This window comes from Dendropsophus ebraccatus, chromosome 1 (assembly GCF_027789765.1).
Source record: "Dendropsophus ebraccatus isolate aDenEbr1 chromosome 1, aDenEbr1.pat, whole genome shotgun sequence".
NCBI classification, from domain to species: Eukaryota; Metazoa; Chordata; class Amphibia; order Anura; family Hylidae; genus Dendropsophus; species Dendropsophus ebraccatus.
This window is the reverse complement of record NC_091454.1, coordinates 64453528-64477136: the sequence shown is the minus strand read 5'-3', so window position 1 is coordinate 64477136 and position 23609 is coordinate 64453528. Positions and strand designations below refer to the sequence as shown.

The 23609-nt window shown below is 45.7% G+C and overlaps 1 protein-coding gene across 2 annotated transcripts in view; it reads left to right on the top strand.

Annotated features, from left to right (window-relative positions):
• Positions 1 to 23609, top strand: part of SFXN1 (sideroflexin 1) — a 31295-nt gene that overhangs the window by 670 nt on the left and 7016 nt on the right. Inside the window, exons 1-4 of one of the 2 annotated variants that reach the window (XM_069972138.1) lie at positions 5978 to 6110; positions 13638 to 13810; positions 20467 to 20637; positions 21929 to 22027. In XM_069972138.1, the coding sequence (XP_069828239.1) occupies positions 13647 to 13810; positions 20467 to 20637; positions 21929 to 22027 (434 nt within the window). In that variant the 5' untranslated portion in view covers positions 5978 to 6110; positions 13638 to 13646. Of the gene's footprint in view, positions 1 to 5977; positions 6111 to 13637; positions 13811 to 20466; positions 20638 to 21928; positions 22028 to 23609 lie in introns of those variants that run through there. The other variant, XM_069972146.1, reaches the window with a different exon arrangement.

Genomic DNA, 23609 nt, shown 5'->3' with positions numbered 1-23609 from the left:
TGCTGGGGAGATCCCATGATCCATCCAGCGCTGCGGAGGGAGGCCCAGCTCAGGACGTCATGGAGGGGGAGAGTGGCGTCGCGCCGCATCCCCTCCCCGAGACTCAGGGTCGGCAGCACCCCACCCAGGTGACAGCGATGCTGACCTTGATTCCCGGGGAGGGGATGCGGCGGGACGCCACTCTCCCCTTCATGACATCCTGAGCTGGGCCTCACTCCGCAGCGCTGGATGGATCATGGGATCTCCCCAGCAGGGCAGAGCGATGATGTCATCGCACCTGCCGGATGATCCATCCCCCTGGCGCACAGAAGGGAGAGGTGAGCTAGAAGAGGGAAGACCCGTCCCCTGGCCGGATGAGGTGAGTATGCCTTTTTGTTTGTTTGTTTGAGTTACTATGGGGGATCAGCAGGGGCATTACTATGGGGGGATCAGCCGGGGACATTACTATGGGGGGATCAGCAGGGGACATTACTATGGGGGGATCAGCAGGGGCATTACTATGGGGGGATCAGCAGGGGACATTACTATGGGGGATCAGCAGGGGCATTACTATGGGGGGATCAGCAGGGGACATTACTATGGGGGGATCAGCAGGGGACATTACTATGGGGGGATCAGCAGGGGACATTACTATGGGGGATCAGCAGGGACATTACTATGGGGTGGTCAGCAGGGACATTACTATGGGGGGGTTAAGCAGGGACATTACTATGGGGGGGTTCAGCAGGGACATTACTATGGGGGGGTCAGCAGGGGCATTACTATGGGGGGATCAGCAGGGGGCATTACTATGGGGGATCAGCAGGGGTATTACTATGGGGGGATCAGCAGGGAACATTACTATGGGGGGATCAGCAGGGGACATTACTATGGGGGGGATCAGCAGGGGCATTTCTATGGGGGGATCAGCAGGGGACATTACTATGGGGGGATCAGCAGGGGAAAATACTATGGGGGATCAGCAGGGGACATTACTATGGGGGATCAGCAGGGGACATTACTATGGGGGATCAGCAGGGACATTACTATGGGGGGGTCACCAGGGACTTTACTATGGGGGGGTTCAGCAGGGACATTACTATGGGGGGGGGTTCAGCAGGGGACATTACTATGGGGGATCAGCAGGGGCATTACTATGGGGGATCAGCAGGGAACATTACTATGGGGGGATCAGCAGGGGACATTACTATGGGGGGATCAGCAGGGGCATTTCTATGGGGGGATCAGCAGGGGACATTACTATGGGGGGATCAGCAGGGGAAAATACTATGGGGGATCAGCAGGGGACATTACTATGGGGGATCAGCAGGGGACATTACTATGGGGGATCAGCAGGGACATTACTATGGGGGGGGTCAGCAGGGACATTACTATGGGGGGGTTCAGCAGGGACATTACTATGGGGGGGGATCAGCAGGGGACATTACTATGGGGGGATCAGCAGGGGACATTACTATGGGGGGGATCAGCAGGGGACATTACTATGGGGGGAACAGCAGGGGAAATTACTATGGGGGATCAGCAGGGGACATTACTATGGGGGATGAGCAGGGGACATTACTTTGGGGACAAAGGACATTTTTACTATATGGGGGGCACAGCATGAGGACATTATTACTATATTGGGGACATAGCACGGGATTCTACATACGGGACCCACATACCTCCTTACTTTACTGCACATAACACCAAGCAGCAGAATAACTACTGTATAGGAGCCTATGGGTGGGAAGGAAGTTGCTGGAAATGTGCGGAGCCTAAGATGGTTTGTCTGACAGGTTCTGAAGGGAAGAATTGTAGCTGCAAGAAATCATCATGGTGGTCTGGGCCAAATGGAGAGAAAACGGAGAGTGATCCCCTCAGATCAAAGAAGATGTCACCTGTGAGTTACTGAATTACGTTTTTTATTTCCCGGTATTTTGTCAAACTTTATTTGACCTGTATGCTGGGACCCTTCACAGCATCTCTCCATTCTGTGTAGGTGATCACAGTGTATTATATACTTATTATCCTCCTTCTGTATGAGTGTGTATATATCTCCCCATTCTGTGTAGGTATACAGCAGTGTATTATATACTTATTATCCTCCTGTATGAGTATGTATATATCTCTCCATTCTATGTAGGTATACAGCAGTGTATTATATACTTATTATCCTCCTGTATGAGTATGTATATATATGCCCAAGAGATAGATATATCAACACTCATACAGGAGGGGGGGATAATAAGTATATAATTACACTGCTGTATTCACACTCATAGAGAGAATCGAGAGATAGAGACCCGAGACCCTCTAACAATGATGCCACATAATTTGCTATACAAAGGGGCTCACTGAGGCTCTCTCGACCAAGGGCCCACAAAATCCTGGAGCCGGCCCTGCTGTACAGTATATAGTGGTGCTCTGTAATGTCCAGTACAGTATATAGTGCTGCTCTGTAATGTCCTGTACAGTATAGTGCTGCTCTGTAATGTCCAGTACAGTATATAGTGCTGTTCTGTAATGTCCTGTACAGTATATAGTGCTGTTCTGTAATGTCCTGTACAGTATATTGCTGTTCTTAATGTCCTGTACAGTATATAGTGCTGTTCTGTAATGTACTGTACAGTATATAGTGCTGCTCTGTAATGTCCTGTACAGTATAGTGCTGTTCTGTAATGTACTGTACAGTATATAGTGCTGTTCTGTAATGTACTGTACAGTATAGTGCTGCTCTGTAATGTCCTGTACAGTATACAGTGCTGTTCTGTAATATCCTGTATAGTATAGTACTGCTCTGTAATGTACTGTACAGTATATAGTGTTGCTCGGTAATGTACTGTACAGTATATAGTGCTGTTCTGTAATGTACTGTACAGTATAGTGCTGCTCTGTAACGTCCTGTACAGTATAGTGCTGGTCTGTAATGTCCTGTACAGTATATAGTGCTGTTCTTTAATGTACTGTACAGTATAGTGCTGTTCTGTAATATATTGTAAAGTGCTGTTCTGTAATGTCCTGTACAGTATATAGGGCTGCTCTGTAATGTCCTGTACAGTATATAGTGCTGCTCTGTAATGTCCTGTACAGTATATAGTGCTGTTCTGTAATGTCCTGTATAGTATAGTGTTGTTCTGTAATGTCCTGTACAGTATATAGTGCTGTTCTGTAATGTCCTGTACAGTATAGTGCTGCTCTGTAATGTACTGTACAGTATATAGTGCTGTTCTTTAATGTACTGTACAGTATAGTGCTGTTCTTTAATATATTGTAACATGCTGTTCTGTAATGTCCTGTACAGTATATAGTGCTGTTCTGTAATGTCCTGTATAGTATAGTGTTGTTCTGTAATGTCCTGTACAGTATATAGTGCTGCTCTGTAATGTCCTGTACAGTATATTGCTGTTCTGTACTGTTGTGTAGTGATTAAACTGGTCACTTTTCAATGTAATATTTGGGTACTGTAGGTTATTATGGGTGGGTGCTGGAACCAATTAAACCCACTTACATTATTTCCTATGGGAAAACACTGCTCCATTCTCAACTGCCTTCCGGAACCAATGAATTAAGTTCAAGAACAGTTTATGACTTGTCTGGCAGTGATATCTATAAATGTTCCACACTGCCAGTGGTGGCTAGTACCATGGTCTTCCAGGCTGACCCTTCACTCCAATCTCTTCTTTCCACTGATTTCAATAATGAACCTTATAGAATGGAGGCGCTCCTGGCAGGTTCTTTCAGCAGCTACTGCACTGTCATCACTCCACCTCTAAGCTCTCTAGAATGGAGGTGCTCCTGGCAGGTCCTCCCTATAGTCACTCCACATCTAAGCTCTCTAGAATAGAGGTGCTTCTGGCAGGTTCACCCTATAGTCAATCCACCTCTGACCTCTCTAGAATGGAGGCGCTCCTGGCAGGTCCTCCCTATAGTGACTGCACCTCTGGGTTTTTTAGAATAGAGGTGCTCCTGGCAGGTTCTCCCTTTAGTCACTCCACCTTTGGGCTTTCTAGAATGGAGCTGCTCCTGGCAGGTCCTCCCTATAGTCACTCCACCTCGGGGTTTTATAGAATGGAGGCGCTCCTGGCAGGTTCTCCCTATAGTCACTCCACCTCTGAGCTCTCTAGAATGAAGGCGGTCCTGGCAGGTCCTCCCTATAGTCAATTCACCTCTGACCTCTCTAGAATGGAGGCGTTCCTGGCAGGTCCTCCCTATAGTCAATCCACCTCTGACCTCTCTAGAATGGAGGCGCTCCTGGCAGGTCCTCCCTATAGGCAATCCACCTCTGACCTCTAGAATGGAGGCGCTCCTGGCAGGTCCTCCCTATAGTCACTCCCCCTCTAAGCTCTCTAGAATGGAGGTGCTCCTGGCAGGTTCTTTCAGCAGCTACTCCACTGTCATCACTCCACCTCTAAGCTTTCTAGAATGGAGGCGCTCCTGGCAGGTCCTCCCTATAGTCACTGCACCTCTGGGTTTTCTAGAATAGAGGTGCTCTTGGCAGGTCCTCCCTTTAGTCACTCCACCTCTGGGCTTTCTAGAATGGAGGCACTCCTGGCAGGTCCTCCCTATAGTCACTCCACCTCTGGGCTTTATAGAATGTAGGCACTCCTGCCAGGTTCTCGCTATAGTCACTCCACCTTTGAGCTGTCTAGAATGAAGGCGCTCCTGGCAGGTCCTCCCTATAGTCACTGCACCTCTAAGCTCTCTAGAATGGAGGTGCTCCTGGCAGGTCCTCCCTATAGTCAATCCACCTCTGAGCTCTCTAGAATGAAGGCGCTCCTGGCAGGTCCTCCCTATAGTCACTCCACCTCTGGGCTTTCTAGAATGGAAGCGCTCCTGGCAGTTCCTCCCTATAGTAACTCCACCTCTGGGCTTTATAGAATGGAGGCGCTCCTGTAAGGTTCTCCCTATAGTCACTCCACCTTTGAGCTGTCTAGAATGGAGGCGCTCCTGGCAGGTCCTCCCCATAGTCACTCCACCTCTAGGCTCTCTAGAATGGAGGTGCTCCTGGCAGGTTCTCCCTATAGTCACTCCACCTCTAAGCTCTCTAGAATGGAGGTGCTCCTGGCAGGTTCTCCCTATAGTCACTCCACCTCTGGGCGTAATAGAATGGAGGCGCTCCTGTAAGGTTCTCCCTATAGTCACTCCACCTTTGAGCTGTCTAGAATGGAGGCGCTCCTGGCAGGTCCTCCCCATAGTCACTCCACCTCTAGGCTCTCTAGAATGGAGGTGCTCCTGGCAGGTCCTCCCTATAGTCACTCCACCTCTGGGCGTAATAGAATGGAGGCGCTCCTGGCAGGTCCTCCCTATAGTCAATCCAGCTCTGAGCTCTCTAGAATGAAGGCGCTCCTGGCAGGTCCTCCCTATAGTCACTGCACCTCTGACCTCTCTAGAATGGAGGCGTTCCTGGCAGATCCTCCCTATAGTTAATCCACCTCTGACCTCTCTAGAATGGAGGTGCTCCTGGCAGGTCCTCCCTATAGTCACTCCACCTCTGAGCTCTCTAGAATGGAAGTGCTCCTGGCAGGTCCTCCCTATAGTCACTCCACCTCTGAGCTCTCTAGAATGAAAGTGCTTCTGGCAGGTCCTCCCTATAGTCACTCCACCTCTAGGCTCTCTAGAATGGAAGTGCTCCTGGCAGGTCCTCCCTATAGTCACTCCACCTCTGAGCTCTCTAGAATGGAAGTGCTTCTGGCAGGTTCTTTTAGCAGCTACTCCACTGTCATCACTCCACCTCTGAGCTCTCTAGAATGGAAGTGCTCCTGGCAGGTCCTCCATATAGTCACTGCACCTCAATAGCATCAACCTTCATACAATGGAGACGCTCCAGGCAGGTCCTATCAGCAGCCACTCCACTGTCACACTGAGCTCTGTCCAGAATGCAGTGCCTGTAGGAAGGACCTTCCACACATGGCCTCTATCCCCAATATATAAATACACTGCGCCTTATCACATTTACAGAGTAACCAACAGCTTTGACTAGGATTGTCCCGTAAGGGCCGCCGTAGCCGGATGACATCACCGCTCCATGTGACTAGGAGCTGAGCCACCGCGGCAGAGGGGCTGGCAGTGCTGGGGAGAGAGGAGAAGCGGAGAGCATCTGCGGCAGGACTCATTGCACATCTGCTAGTGTGAGTGCATTCATCCCTGGGAGCCCATTCATCTGCAGTGCAGGCGGCCATTTCTCTCATAGCCTCTTTATATACCTGCACCTGCTTCATTCATAGATCGGAGGTGCAGTGATATACAGCATACATTATACATGGCGCAGGAGCCGCTTGTGGTTAGTGCTGCAGAGCATGCACCTCATCATACTAGTGACCCCCAAGCCTCAGGGGGTGTTGTAGCCCCCTCCTGTATACTGGAGCTGCCTCCTGCTCATGCATCGTCCTCACAGCCTCCTGGCTGCCGGCTGCATGGATTTGTATCATCATCATGTAGCCTAATGCAGCCCTGTTCTTTATAGATATGGTGGATACATGTTATAATGCTGCTTGTTGGTCAGTGCATGGTATTATTCAGAATGGTGCAGGATTCCGAAGCATATGGAGCAACCAGTGAGGAGGAGCAGAGGAAGCTCAGGCATGTGTCATGCATAGGGGCTGCTGACATATCTTCTGCTGTACAGTAATGGAAGAGATTTGGCAGCCAGGTTTGCTTGATGACATATTAGAGGAGCCCAGAAAGTGCTAGCCTAGGGCTCACATGGTGTTGCATCATCCCTAGAGCTTCCTGTGGTGTGTAGTGTAAGCTGTCAGCCCTATGCACACTATACAGGCTGCACCACATGCTGAAGCACTGTCCCCAAGCCTATCTATTGCATCATGTATGTAATGTGTCTACACTTGCACAATAGGGCGCCTTTACACTGGCAAAATCCACACTAAAAGTTCTACCTGAACCTGTGTGGGTTTTTTTTTGTGGATTTGTAAAATTCCTTGTCATTTTTTGGGGGGGCACAGAACAAAATTCAAGGCGTTTTTTGAAAGCCGCACAGTTTTTTATTTTTTCTAATCAACACGTCATTGAAATTAATGGGAGATGAGATTTTTTTTAAATATGGAACTGAGTGTGGTTTCCATGTCAAAATATAGGTGGTTTTTACCATTGTAAACCAGGCCTTGGCTGCATTCACACGTTCAGTGTTTTTCGTGGTCTGTTGTTGTACCTCACTAGCTACATTGGTGATCTGTGCAAAACTGTCTGTTTAAATCCTTGTTTTTCACTGGCTGGTTAAAATTGTAGTGTACTAGTTTAAAGTGAATGTACCATCAGTCCTTGGCTGAAGCACTGGAGGCGGGCTGACCCACCCCCAGTGGGAGAAAACCCCCGACCCTCTATGACGTGACTCCATTAGAATCAACGGAGCTGTATCTTAGAGGGGTGGGGGGTTTCCTCCCACTGGGGGTTGGTCAGCCCGCCTCCAGTGCTTCAGCCCAGGACTGATGGTACATTCACTTTAAATCTGTGTTTTTCACGGATGTCACATTCATTTGCGTCTGTGAATCTCATTGATTTCTATGGGGAAATAAATGCCGTGCTTCCGCTCCAAGTTATGACATGACTTATTTTACACGGGATGGATTAGGGATCCGTGAAAGCATTGAATAGCCCAATACAAAGCAATGGGCTATAAATTTGTCAGTGCTGAAGGACCACTTCATGAAAGGTGTGAATTCAGTTTTAATGTATGGATGACTATGAAAAGGAGGAGACAACATCTGCAAGGTCTCAGCTGAAGAGAGAAATTTACAGGAGAGTTCACAAATGCAGTTTTCAGAAGAAAAAAAAAGGAGCTATGTACTGCCAGTAGTGACATATAAAATGCCATGTCTACAGTGCTTTAATTTTTGTTGTTGTTTGTTGCACTTTAGGTCAGTGACAGCATGTCGTTCAGGTACTGTAACACTAGGCATATTTAGGGGTAAAAAAGGCAATTAAAACACCAAAATTTGCGTATTTGCCTTAAAGCGACTCTGTACCCACAATCTGACCTCCCCCAAACCACTTGTACCTTCGGATAGCTGCTTTTAATCCAAGATTTGTCCTGGGGTCCGTTTGGCAGGTGATGCAGTTATTGTCCTAAAAAACAACTTTTAAACTTGCAGCCCCATGCCAAACGGGAGTATCTGTGCCCTAACTTTGCACCACCCCTCCGTCCCTCCTCCCCACCCTCTTCATCATTAGGAATGCCACTGGAACACTTTCTCCATGCTGAACATGTGCTTAACGATCCAGCCCATGTGCCGGGCTCACACAGGTGGGGAATAGGAGACAATCTGCCTGGAGCATTCCTAATGATGAGGAGGGTGGGGAGGAGGGATGGAGAGGTTGTGCCAGCCTAATGCATACGCAATGTAAGCCCGACCTTTGGGCACGGGGCTGCCAGTTTAAAAGTTTTTTTTTTTTTTTGTACAATAACTGCGTCACCTGCCGAACGGACCCCAGGACAGATCTTGGATTAAAAGCAGCTATCTGAAGGTACAAGCGGTTTGGGGGAGTCAGATTGTGGATACAGAGTCACTTTAAAAATGTTGTGAGTCAGTAGAGAATATGAAACACCATAATGTCATACCCACATGGCACTCTTTGTGATGAGCGAGTTTTGCAGCAAGATCCGCTAAGATGTAAGGACTTGGCAGTTCCTTGTGAATACATGCTCGCAACGGTTCCCTCAGACTGCTGCAAGTATGTAAATCAACAGCCCCCCTTAACCGGCTGCCGCTGTATATATTACCTGTCTTCAATCCGACTTGGTACACAGGGTCCTGGCTTCCTGCTCTCCCACCCAGCCAATCAGTGTTTTGCCCAGCCGCAGCCACTGATTGGCTGGACAGGAGAGCAGGAAGCCAGGACCCTGTGCAGCAAGTTAGAGCGGTCTGTATGCACAAGGAACTTCCAGGACTGTAGATTGTAGCGGATCTTGCTGCAAAACTCGCAGCGATCCGTCCTGTGTGAAGCTACCCAAAGGGATCCGCACTGGATTTCATTTACTGGATCCGCAGTGGATTTCATGCTGCGAGTTTGCAGCAAAATCCGCTGTGGAACCTGTAGTGTGAAGCTAAATGGGTCCCATACACGCAGCTGCCTGTATGGGACCCGGACCCTTTTACCCGCCACCCAAGGCATACATTACCTGCTCGGTGCCGCGGCTGTGTGAAGCTCCTGGCTTTCCTCTCTCCGTATCAGCCCATCAGTGCTATATATAAGGGTATAAGGGGCCGGGTTCCATACAGGCATCGGATCCGCTGCGTGTATGGGACCCATTCAGCTTCACACTACAGGATCCGCAGCGGATTACGCTGCAAACTCGCAGCGTCAAATCCGCTGCGGATCCGGTACGTGTGAAGCTACCCTTAAATAGACTTTTTATGAGGGCAAAAATAACAGCTTTGCTGGAGACCAGGGGGGGGGGCAGCATCAGGTTGGTGAGCCTCTTGGTTTCATCATTGTATGTACTGTGAAATATATATAAGGCTCATGAAGAGAGAAACACTTGACTACAGTTACGTTTTGTCCATATTGTGTAAAGTATAAACGTTCCCTAGAGTGAACTATTGAGAGCAAGTATCACCAGAGTAATTGCTCCGGAAAGGAATAGTGTGTGGTTGATTGATCCGCTCATTTGTGAAGACTTGCACTTGTCAGCAAGTTGGCTGTGTAGTACACTGACAAACAAACCTTTGACCTTACTGTCCGTGTAGTACAGTAAAATGTGTAACCTATTATTCTCCTTCACAGCATTTCATTATTCCAGTGTTTCCCAGACTTTACTCTGATCATAAATCCAGAACGCTTATTATTGGAAGAGTAATAGTCACAGTAACAATTACCTCTGAATTGGTAATAATAATATATTAGCTAAACACAAAGATTTGTAAATAGCTGGACTGGCAAGGCAATGCCCTCTGAGGGCTCTATGGGGATCAGCTGATATCATAGCGGGTAGCAAGTCTTTGTGCAGAGGAAACTTTTTATTGTGGACTTGGCAGGAAGGTGTTAACTCCACGGTTATGTTTTTGGATTCCCCTTTTTTTTCAGTAAAAGGAATCTGCATATTCTTTTTGTTTGTGACAATCCATTCAACGTAGAGTTTAGTATATGCAACATGTCTTTAGTATGGACATACCTGAGGGTGCCATTGTGCATATGTGGTCACCAAGTTTGGATTTAGGCATGGGCACCCTCACTACAGTCCGTTGATGTACTGTACTCTACATTGCACGATTTACTCTAAACTTTTATATACACTTACAGGGAGCAAGGAATTTTTATGGGTATTCCACTCAAACATAACTTGTGATATGTAGCTGCCCATGGTTAGACTAACAATTCATTCCATGTCTATTATCTATTCAGTCTCCTTTTCCCAGTTCTGAGCTGCTACTTTCTGATGAAGACAGAAAAATCTGTGTGTGAGCCTTTCTCTCTGTCTCCCCCCTCCCTTCTGAGACAACTGATGTAAACAAGTCCCTGACTGGCTTTATCTGCTACATTATAGCTTCTTTGTAATACTGAGACGGTTATTCTGCAGTCAGGTTGCTAATAAACTTAATGTGATTAACCCTCCCAGCATTACAAAGAAGCTACAGTGTTACAGATAAAGCCAGTCAGGGACTTTTTTACATCAACTGTCTCAGAAGGTAGGAGTGAGACAAAGAGAAAAGCTCACACAGCAGCTCAGAAAACAAGGGGAAGGAGACTGAATAGACAAGTTTGGAATGAATTGTTAGTCTCACCATGGGCAGCAACATATAAAATATTATGTTTGAGTGGAATACCCCAAAGAGATCATTATATTTTCAGGTCCTACATTACTTCTATCGGGGCCAATCAGGGATTCTTTAACCATTTATATGTTTTATGTTAAGTATAATAAAATGATTCTACATTTACTAATGTTACTTCCCATTTTGTTGTAGTTATTAGCTGAGTAGAGCCGACACAGCTTTTTATGGTAAATTTGGGCCATGACATTGAGTTATTTAGATATCAGCATCCCAAATGTTGCAGTATGACTCATACACTTGCTTTCTGTCCCCATCAGCTGCTTATCTGTACCAGTCACTGTGCCAGTCGTCTCCCAGTGTTTATTCTGCACGCTGGTTGCTTTAGGTTACACATAGGTGGTATTTTTGCTCTTCTTTTGTGAACTTCATATGTTTGAAATATATTACCTACTAACTAAACCTTGGGGGAACATCAGAGTGTGACAGGTGACTAACAGATTTCTAGTGTATTGTATTGTGTCTGCTTGTGCTGGGGCAGGTATAAAGCAGTGAATGCACATCAGGTATACAAAACACTGAAGCAGTAGTATCAAGCTATCAATGAAAAAACATGGAGGTATATAAGCTTAGATCAGCCTACACACTGGGGGGATATATATTACCCTAATAACTGCAATTTTTTTTTCTGTGTACCTTCATTTTTGCACAAAAATGAATTAGTGTAGTACAATTGCACAGGCTGAACCCCCTCTTTTTCAAATTTGCTGTTCGGCACTATACAGTAAATAATAGTAAGACGCATCAATAGGTTTTCACTGGAAAACCCCTTTAAATGGACAATATGAAAAAAACTTTTGGTGTGTCTGTAGGGCTACTAGACAGAGATGATTGACGACGGGGAAGTTAACTTCGCTACTGCGCTTTCCTCCCCTCTTCTGATTGGTGGGTATCTCAACCAGTGAACATTTCTGACACGTCCCTTTGACATCAGAAGTAGGATGCTGTTGGAGTTCTACTTCTGATATCTTGAGCCTGCATCTTGCATCCGTCTGAAATTACCCAGCCAAATTGGACTCCTTTGTTTTGGTGCTATTGGACCTCATTACTTGTGGCATGTCCCTGACATGTTAAGTTTTTTTGTTTTTTTTCAATCCCTCTATATTCTGGGCCTATGAGTCCAGTGGACAATGACAGAAGTAGCTGTTTGTCACCGAGTAGGATTTCCCACTAGACTCATAAACCCATAAGGAACATAACTTTAAAGGAAGAGTATATAATTTATTATAGCAACCAATCACAGCTCAGCTTTTAGTTCCAGTAAAATGAAAGCTGAGCTGCCACTGGTTGATATGGGTAGTTTACCCGCTTTGATAAGTTCAGGCCATCATCTTATTGCTGTATATCATAATGGCGGCAGCAGATAACACTCTGTGTACAATGTGTACAGTTCCCTTGAACAATACTGAGGGAGTTCTGCCTGTAGGGGTAGCCCAGTGGGGGGCTTTAAACTGGTGAAAGGGGCAAATATCTGAAAGTGTCTGACATAGTCTTTTTTGCCAATCGCAACCAATCACAGCGTTGCTCTCAATTCTTATTGTGCTCTCGAGCTGTGCTGTGATTTGTCTTGCAGTAACCGGCCCTGTTATCTTTATGCTCCATATGACTTGTGTCATGGTCACAGGATACCATACATTGACTGCCAGAAAGTATTGTAATAAGATCTCCCAGTGCTCTGTGCCGGTATCACATTCCTATTGTGATCTCTGAACAGGTTGATCCTAGCACATCTGCTCTTTAATTCCCCTCCAAACTAAAGAATAAAAACAGTGGGAGGAAAAATGTCTATAAAGAAGCCTTACTATAACAATTTACTGAAAACAGGAGCACTGCTTCGGAGATATTGTACATTGTCCTTGGGCTGACCTTGCTGCGATAATCCTCTGCTTTATCACAAGTGTTCTTGAGGAAAGCTTCTTGTATCCCTGCATCTGAATGTTTTTTCCCTCTACTTGACTGTGCGGACACACATGTAAGCAGGATAAACGCTTAAATTCTCACTTAATGGCTGAAATGTGAGACAATGTGTAAAATTAATTTACCTTCCAATAAAGAAAAACTATGTAAGAAGAATCTCACTGAGGATGAGGGTAAGTTTGTTACCCTCACCCTCTGCGCCGGTTTTATGATATTAGCAGTCTGTCTCCTATGCTAATGAGGCATTTTGGTACATCGGGGGCAGTAGCCCCGGCCCCATTGAACCATTCGGCTTCATGCTCTATAGGGAGTTATAAGCATGTTAGATACTTCCAACCTGCTGATAGTTTCCCTTTAGAGAAGCTGAATCTTTTCCTAGTTATTCTCCTAAATTCACTTGCACCAGGCTTGACATTGACTCATTAGCACCAAGCTCAGACACCTATCACAAGTGTTGTGATCATCATATTCATCAGGTAGAGGTGAGCAATGCTGGCATTCGGTTGAGCACCACTCGCTCTTGACAACAGGGAGAGGCCATTTATACACCAGTTTATTATATCTAGTAATACATTTTATCTGGAATTTAAAGGGAACCAATCAGCACGATTGTGCTGATATGGTTCCTAGCAGCACAGTATAGGTCCACTGTGCAGCTCAGGGAGCGTACCAGCCCCGTCTGCAGCTTTAGCTTTTCAAAGGGGAAAAAGTAGTTTTAATTGGGCGAGTGAGGCCGGGAGAGGGGTGGCAACTAGTCACGGCTCTCTGTCTGCCAGCACACTCCGCAAGGATAATTATAAGGATAACTGGTATCTCTGTCGGTCAATCATGCCCACACTGCAAAGATGCTAAGATGGTAGAAGAACTTATCACTTACTTACCAGATAGTATAATGCACATAGCGTGCTTGATCATATTGCAAATGTTTAATCTTACTTTTTTTTTTTTATGCAGTCTCAAAAAATGTCAAGCGAATTATCCTTAAATATTAACATCAAGGAACCTCGCTGGGACCAGAGCACGTTTGTTGGAAGAGCAAAACATTTCTTTACAGTAACCGACCCAAGAAATATCCTTCTGTCAAATGACACGCTGGAGCATGCAAGACAGATTGTTCATGACTACAGGTATGCGCTGCAAATGTGAAGGGAAGTTATACTGTTCTACATCCAACCATGCTTCTATCCCAGCTGTCATTTATCCCAGAATGATGGACACATTAGTTTTTGAATAAATGAAATACAATGTTTCTTGTACATGTGTGAAACCTGGGTTTTTCCTCATTGTCACTGCCTGTCACTGGGAATATCCATGAAAGTGCTTAAAGGGGTTGTCCGGCACTAATAAATTATTCACAGAATAACACACATTACAAAGTTATACAACTTTGTAATGTGTGTTATGTCTGTGAATGGCCCCCTTCCCCGTGTCCCACCACCCCCACCCGTGTACCCGGAAGTGTGGTGCGCTATACTCACATGTCACGTGCCGACCACGGTCTCCGATCCTCAGCAGTGACGTCTTCTTCGGGCGGACGGCGGATCTTCCCGAGTGCCGGCCGCCCTCTGCAGCATCATCCGAAGCTCAGCCGCGATTGGCTGAGCATAACTGTGCTCAGCCAATCGCAGCTGAGCAGCTGATGACGTGGCCGCGTCATCAGCCGCTCAGCCGCAATTGGCTGAGCACAGTTATGCTCAGCCAATCGCGGCTGAGCTTCGGATGACGCTGCAGAGGGCGGCCGGCACTCGGGAAGATCCGCCGGCCGCCCGAAGAAGACGTCACTGCTGAGGATCGGAGACCGTGGTCGGCACGTGACAGGTATGTATAGCGCACCACACTTCCGGGTACACGGGTGGGGGTGGTGGGACACGGGGAAGGGGGCCATTCACAGACATAACATACATTACAAAGTTGTATAACTTTGTAATGTGTGTTATTCTGTGAATAATTTTTTTAGCGCCGGACAACCCCTTTAATGTACTTGCATGGAATAGGGTAACAGAGACTTCCAATTCTGGAGATGTGATTACTCTATGCTGAAATCTCTTTGTTCCTGACTAAACTGCCTGTAAGGAGGTATGGACCTGTATGGACAGGTTGGTCCCCACATTAGTCAGTTATTGTCTGCAATACCGCAGAAGTAGCATAGTCAGTTGTGGAAGTTAAAATCTGCAAGCACTTTATTCATACCTTCCAAGCAAAGAGGGACATTCAAGGCAACGTTTGGCACCCCCATAACCACACCTATAGCCATGCCCTATAATCACGCACCAAAGCCAACCCCAAACACTATTTCCACTCACTATTAACATAATCATAGGGTAGCGCCACACACTGCAGAAGCCAGAAGTGGATTCATACCATACTGTTACTGACCAAAGCCAGTAAGCCAACCCACTGGTAGATAGCCCCACTTCCCCCATATAGGTAACCCTATTGTGAGTTAACCCCTTGTGTTGGCATTTCCCCTAGTAGTTAGACTCTCATCCCTCTAGTCTCATCCTCCCATCTAGTTTGGCATCTGCACTAGTAGGCATCCCCCTGTGTCAAACAGAAAAAAGCATATTGACCTATCTTCAGCGCAGCAAATGTTCCATGTCTTATCTCCCTGCTCCGAGTGCACGAGCGGAAGAATGCTGCGTCTGGCCACAAGAGTAAATGGCAGCTTGCTGCACCTAGCATGGGTGTGGAGGGGGGAGGGGGACAAATTGGGGGCCGTCCCAGGAAAACAGGATATTACCCCAAAATCTGCAATGTCCAACCAGATACCTGAGTATCCATAGCAAAATCTGCATCTGTGCTTTGGAAAACCATTTTTTTTATACTGCATGACTTGTTGCAGATTTTCCTGCACATTATTTGCAAATTTGCTGCAGGAAATACAACCAAATGTGAACTTACCCTATTGTGGCAAAGCTACCTATGAAGCTGTGTCGGAGATGGTTAATCTTTTACCAGCACTAGGTTTCGAGTGATAACCTTGCTATCAGAGTAAACATATAAAGAAAACATGTTTGTCACATCTTCATTTGTTTGTTTTGTTACCTAGAATGAACAGGCTGCCAACCATATAGTTTATATGAATCTGGCTGAGATGATATTCATTGACTCTGGGTTTTACGTTTATTATTCCTTTGCAAGATAGAGGTTCACTTCAGGTGGATCTCCAGGCTCCTCCATTACTGATTGGTTGTAGTTTGTTATCATTCTCTGTTCACTGATCTCTCAGTGAGCTTATGCAAAGAAGACGGTGACCGCAAACAGCTGCAGTGTACAGGAGAGGCTTGGGACGGGCAGCAGTATGTGCCTGTAGTTAGGCAACGTAATAGAACGTGTCATTTATGTAAAAGGTTGCCCACCTGCTTAGAATGAAATGCAGAAGCATGAGCAGTACAATGGGGCACTAAATGGACCACTTGAGCTGTGAAATTAAAAACTGACCACATACATAAGGCAAGAATTAATTAATTAGTTGCTGGGCTTTTTTTTTTTTTTTTTTTTTTTATATGTCATAACAGGTACACTTTAAAATGTATAGAATGCATGCTTTACCTGAGGGGATCCAGACATCCAAGATATCCAAAATGAGTAGTTAAGACCAGGGCTGTGGAGTCGGAGCTAGTTTTGGCTGGAGTTTGGAAAAAAATGTTCCGACTTCAGCTTTAAAATTTTTTATTTTGATATGAATTTTACAAGTTTTGCTCATGAATATATATTATGAGCAACATTCTAATAGAACACTGGCCCTATTACATAAGGGGGTCATGAAAAAGTTGTTGGTCACTATTTGGCAGTTTGTTTCTGAGCTGGAAGAGTCCATTGTGTGGGGGGAGATCTGTGCTGTTCTCTTCCTGGATGCTGGATGACTGTATATGAGCAGCAGTGTAATATGAAGATATCCTGTGTAATATAGAGGAGGAGGAGAAGACGTAAGTAGTGTAGCAGTAGCCTCTGTCCTCAATGTGGTGTTTTCTCTCTGGGAGAACATTGTTTGTTTGTTTTTCTTCAGTGTTCTATGGCTGCAGCTGTGTGTGTGTGCTATGACTACAGCAGGCTGTGTGTGTGTGTGTGCTATGGCTGCAGCAGGCTGTGTGTATGTGTGCTATGGCTGCAGCACGCTGTGTGTGTGTGTGTGTGTGTGTGTGGTGTGCTCTATGGCTGCAGCAAGCTGTGTGTGTGTTCTATGGCTGCAGCAGGCTGTGTGGGTGTGTGTGTGTATTCTATGGCTGCAGCAGGCTGTGTGTGTGTGTGTGTGTGTGCGCGTGCGTGCGCTATTGCGTGCCCCCACAGTGACCTTCTATATCACTGTGTGACCTCTATATCACTATGTGAGACCCCTCTCTATGTGTGACCCCCTGTATATCACTATGCCTGACCTCTATATTACAGGTATCTGGCATTGTTAGCAGTGTTTCTTTAAGTATGGTGAATATTTAGTTAGAAACATAGACTGTCAGCAGGAAAAGACCGCCACATCTAGTTTAGTTGTGAGTAGTTCAGGACATGGAGGCTGGAGACTGGCTGCATCCACTGCACACACAGAGCAGAATCTGCTTTATATACAGTATTCCTTTATTCACTCGGAAGTCGCCCCAGGATCATGTAGGACATTAGGGAGAAGCTGCTGAGCCAGTGTGATAAATAACTCCCCCATTTATGAAGGAGCAGGAGTCGGAGTCGGGAGTCGGAGTCAGTACTGATAAAATTCAGGAGTCGGAGTTGGAGCTGCGGCTTACCGACTCCACAGCCCTGGTTAAGACAGCACTTTCACGAAACATGTGACTGTTTATTGGCACTAGCATGCAACAGTGTGGCTTAGTCAAGCCTTTCTCAAGCCTAAAACACTAGTATCAATATTATACTTAAAATACAAGAGCTCATGTGCACATACACTGTGTGAAGCTGAACAGAATGATGTATCACTTACATTGTTCTGTACAGCTGATTCAGAGATATTCTCCTGAATTACATGGATAATAAGTAGTCCTTTCCATTATGTGCGTGAGCTTAGTAGTCCTAGATATTCATGAGCAACAGCAAACTCTGCCCACCAACTGCTGATTTGCAGTTATCTATCCATGCTGTGTTTTAGGCAGTCAACTGTCAATCAGGAGCTTGTGGGTGGGGACTATGGTGTGGCAAGAATCACACATTCCTGCAAAGTAATACACCGTTCTGTTCAATATTTCTGTCACCAGTTTATACTGCCATAATTTAAAGCGACTCTGTACCCACAATCTGTCCCCCCCAAACCACTTGTACCTTTGGATAGCTGCTTTTAATCCAAGATCTGTCCTGGGGTCCGTTCGGCAGGTGATGCAGTTATTGTCATAAAAATAACTTTTAATCCAGCAGCGCTGTGTCTAACGGCTGGGGCTTACATTTGTATATGCATTAGGCTGGCACACCCTCTCTGTTCTTCCTTTCCACCCTCCTCAACATTTACTGCTGTTTGAGCTTTGCACAGGTGTATTAACGATCCAGCCCATGTTCATTATACAAACAGGTGGGGAATAGGTAGTATTGTGCCTGGAGCATTCCTAATGCTGAGGAGGGTGGGGAGGAGGGACAGAGAGGGTGTGCCAGCCTAATGCATATACAAATGTAATGGTGTGTTTACACGTAACGATTATCGGGTGAATTTGCGCGATAACGATTGAAAGCGAACAATAATCGTACGTGTAAACGCAGCGAACAATCAAACGACGAACGAGCAATCGTCCGTTTTGATCTTTCAACATGTCATCAAATCGTCGTTCGTGAAAAATTTGCCGGGCCCCCCGTTCACAGCCCGGCCCCCCGCTCATCCACAGCCCCCTGCGCCGGCTCGATCGCCACCCCCGCCGCTCTCATCGCCGCCGCCGCTCTGATCACCACCTGCCGCTCCGGTCGCCCCCCACCCTCCCGCCGCTCCGATCGCTACCCACGCCACTCTCATCGCCACCCGCCGCTCCGATCGCTGCCCCCGCCGCTCTGATTGCCACCCGCCGCCGCCGCTCCGGTCGCCACCCCCCCGCCGTCGCCGCCCCGATCACCCCCGCCGGCCCACGGTCTTACGTTACCTGCTCCGCGCAGCAGGTCTTCAGCCATCCCCGGCTCCGCTCTTCAGTGCACTGATTGGCTGAAGAGGTGAGCCGGGAATTCCAAACGGCTCCTCTTCAGCCAATCAGTGCTGAAGAGGAGCACTGATTGGCTGAAGAGGAGCCGTTTGAAATTCCCGGCTCCCCTCTTCAGCCAATCAATGCAAGGCAGCACTGATTGGCTGAAGAGGGGAGCTGGGAATTTCAAACGGCTCCTCTTCAGCCAATCAGTGCTGAAGAGGAGCACTGATTGGCTGAAGAGGAGCCGTTTGAAATTCCCGGCTCCCCTCTTCAGCCAATCAGTGCACGGAAGAGTGGAGCCGGGGATGGCTGAAGACCTGCCCTTAACCCCTTCTGCTCCCGCCCGGCTCCCCCGCTGTAAGCATACTTTACCTGTCCTTGCTGCACGGGTCCGGCGTCCTGCTCTCCTGTCCGGCCAATTAGTGTGTTGGCCAGCCGCAGCCACTGATTGGCTGGGCGGGAGAGCAGGATGCCGTGCAGCAAGGACAGGTAAAGTATGCTTACAGCGGGGGAGCCGGGCGGGAGCAGAAGGGGTTAAGGGCGGTATAATTACATACTCGCTGCAGTCGTTTAGACCGCAGCAAGTATGTAGTGTATGGGAACTGCCAGGACCTGCCGGGCTCGCAGCGAGAATCTCGCTGCGAGCCCGCCCGTGTGAATATACCCTTAATGGGGTTATCCAGCTGAAATCATTTTTTTTTCAAGTCAACTGGTGTCAGAAAGTTATATAGATTTGTAATTTACTTCTATTTAAAAATCATAAGTCTTTCGATGCTTATCAGCAGCTGCTTTTGCTACTGCTCAGGAACTTCCAGAGCAGTAGCAAATCCCCATAAAAACAATCTCCTTCTCTGGACAATTTCTGTCTAGGACAGAGCTGTCCGACTGAAAAGAAAACTCTCATTTCCTGCAGGACATACGGCAGCTAAGTATGGAAAGACTTAAGATTTTTAAATAGAAGTAAATTACAAATCTATATAACTTTCTGAGGGCAGTTGATTTGAAAGAAAAAGATTTTCGCTGGATAACCCTTTTAAGGCAACATAAACCTAGTGACAGATTCCCTTTAATACGGTACCCTCACTTGATATGGCACCCAGACATCACTGAGAGACACAGAGCATGCGCCACTGAGTACCCCGATGAGTTTATTCCGGAGCAAACAATGCATGCCCAAAAGATTTTGGTCAGCCTTTACACTGTTTCACGCATGAGATAGGAGCTTGTTGTTGTCATATATTTGTACAACACTGTAATATGTGCTGCACCTACACTAATTAATTGTCTATTAAATGATTTATGTACATTTTTTGATATATTGGGTATTGTTTAGATATTTATCACTTATATACACTTTGAGAGGATTGTATACAGAGGCTTGAATTGGCCGAAATGTTGGTGATAACAGCCACCTTTTTTTCAAAAAAGTGCTGTCTCAGCTAGTGATTATAGATCCACACTAACTATTCCTGCACTTTCTGGGGGAATAGAGAGATGGTCTTTACTACCTGACCATTATTCCAAGTGGTCTGTACACATTTATGCAGGTAGTGTTACATAGCCCGTTAAAGAGACATAACAATGGTATATCCTTACTCTCACATTTGATTATAAAACCAACAAACAGTCATTAATACAACAATAGCTCTTGTGAAAACTATGTTTATTTGTTGTCATTGTAGAAATGGAGTTGTGCAGCCGGGACTTACAGAGGATGAATTATGGAGAGCCAAGTATGTGTATGACTCTGCCTTTCACCCAGACACTGGTGAAAAGATGATTCTTATTGGAAGGATGTCAGCTCAGGTACCAATGAATATGACTATCACAGGATGCATGATGACCTTCTACAGGTAAGGAAATATATGGGTCAACTTAACATAATGTATTTACCATGACGAATGTTTGAAAAGAAAAACCTTTTAAATATACAGTATTAAAGTGAATGTACCACTAGGTACATTGCTTTGTTTTTTTTACATGAACATACCAGTGCTGGTGGCGCAGTTCTTCTTCTTTTTTTTTTTTTTTTTTTTTTTAAATCGCAGCCCGATTCCTGCACCGCTGGTCCATTCCCAAGCCCTGGCCTTCAGCACGACGAAACCGCCTCCCCTCTGTGACGCAGCTCCATTAGAATCAATTTAGGCGAGTCACAGAGGGGAGGGGAGTTTGATACACCGGCTTGTCTCTTCATACCTGGTGGTGAAGCAGGCAGAAGCCACCAGGATTGACAGGTTCCTTTTTACAAAACTTTTGACATGTCATTGGGACGTCAGAAGTTTTGATTGGTCCGGGTCTGTGTGTTTAGATCCATTGGGACATAGAGCCAGGAGAAGACTGCACTAAACATGGCGCTCTCCCGGCTCTGTCACATGATCAGTCGGACTTATAATGGAGCCCGACTGATCACATGACACAGAGCTGGGAGAGGACCACGCTTCTCCCGGCTCTATGTCCCAATTGGTATGGGTCTAAACACTCAGACCCGGACCGATCAAAACTTTTGACATGTCTCTATGACATGTCAAAAGTTTTGTGAAACAACAGTGACACTTTAAGCCTAAATACTGCAGAACTCTTACGTGGGAATGTACACAGTTAAAATCCACAGTGGAATAGATGAGAATTTACAAATCTCATCAACACTGTAGATTTTTGACATGTCTATACACCTGCAATGTAGTTTTTAAATCCACAGCATGTTAATTCCTTGCAGATATTCCCCATGGACTAAAATTGCGCTGCCTGTTCAACATCATGGGATCACAGACATAGGATTATTTCTCATATTACCTTATTTTTGTGTTCAGTCACCTACAATCCTAGTGATCTTTTCAGCATTTGACATTTCATTATTTATTTGCGTTGAATTGAAGGTCTTTGTGCCTGTGATTTAAATAGATCTTAGCACAAGGATTTCTACCTTTTTATTACAGCTAAGGGGCATCAAAATTTTCAGCTCGATGAAGTGAAACAAGCAGGGCTGCCAATATATGTGTGCATCTGTCGGAGAAATAAGTTGGGGAAAAATACATATATGAATGTAGCTGACTCCCAGATGTCAGTGTTTAGCATCTAGAACGGCTGCCTTTAAGCCATGTCTAATAAAGGCCTTAATACCTTATTTATTTTTTTTATCTTTAGGACAACGCCAGCCGTGATCTTTTGGCAGTGGATTAACCAGTCTTTTAATGCCATTGTGAACTACACAAATCGAAGTGGAGATGCTCCCATCACTGGAAGGTAGGAGGATGTATAAAACATGGCTGCACGCCAACAGCCTCAGCCCACACTGCTTCATTACTGTGTCAGTAGAGGGTTGGAGCCCAGCCATGTGCAGGAATGAAATGAATGACCTTGTGTCAGGAACACACCACGCTGAAAAGATTGTTGACAAAGCAGGCATTTTATAGTGTCTGATAAGTGTAGCGCTGTGTAGTTTCTAATAAGGTTCTGTAAAAACATGGTCAACGTCCTGAAGAATTATATATATGGTGCAAAGGACAGAAGGCCTGCAGTGGGTGTGATATTTTACTAGTCTCCTTTAGTTGTAAATGTCTTGTGTTAGAATAGAGATATCAGCTATTTACTATTGGTGCGGTTGTTTTTATCTATGTTAAGCCATAGAAATACTCCATTAAAACTTTCAGTCAGGATCTTTGATCTGGGAATTATTTTTGACTACTGCCAGAAGTAGACAGATAGCATGAACCTGCCTATTGATGTCTTACCTTTCTGGGTAGCAGAAAAGTGAACAATTGTTACAGGTGTGGGATTCCCTTAGAATTTGCCTGTGGTAAAACCATTTTCTATTATACTGGTAATCTATCCCAGGTATCCAGGTGTATTTTTCTGCCTATATGCACACCGATGTTTCAAGGGTTTTGCATTCACCATAAACTCCATATTTTGTTTTCCTTTGTCCACCAGAAGCATGTTCCTGAAACAGTGCTCATAGCCTTGCACACCTTAAGGAATGGAATAAGTGCACTGTGTCCCCTGCCTGTGGAGAGGTGTACATTCATAGTACTACTTCTTCTAACCATTTCCTAACACATTTCATTGCATTCCTAATATATAGTCCCCAGCAATTAATATTGTGTAGTCAGTTGTTCCCTACCTGCGTCATTGCTACCTAGAGCCCCTATATTACTTTAACATGGACATTTACATGTTTATTTAAGAACAGTACAATTTCACATGAGACTAAACAGAAAGGAGACTGCAATGGAAATATGGATAGAATGAAATTCTATTTATTTACCCCTTTATAATATTAAGGAAAAAAGCATTGGCATGGTAAACTCAGATTGGTTCTTGTTGGGTTCAAGTGCATCTTCATTCATATGACAAGTGTGAACCCCCCCCCCCATGTCACACTCGCAGAGCTAGTGTGCTTAACCTACTGCCAGCACCACAAAAAAAACCTTCTGCAGCCTTCTCTCAATGTTGGCCCAGCTATTGCAGAATTATATTGCTCAGCATGTGCTGCTAGACTGTAGATGCTTACTAGAAATTATAGTTATGTCACAGGTTGGAGATCACTGTTCTAGACTTTGTATGTACTGTGTAGCTCCAAATAGAGTTGAGCAAATTTACAGTAAGTTCAGTTTCATGCTTTGCATTTGACTCCCAGGGGCTGGAGAAGATGGATACAGCACTAGGACTGCCTATGGCTGTTATTAGGCAAACGGCACAATATTGTTCTGTGGCATTTGAGCTAATAGGAGGGCAAACCTGTCCCTATACTAAGAGATGCATATAAGCAGTTTCATTGCAGAGTTTGTAGAGAAAATTAAAGGGATTTTCCAACCCTTTTCAAAAT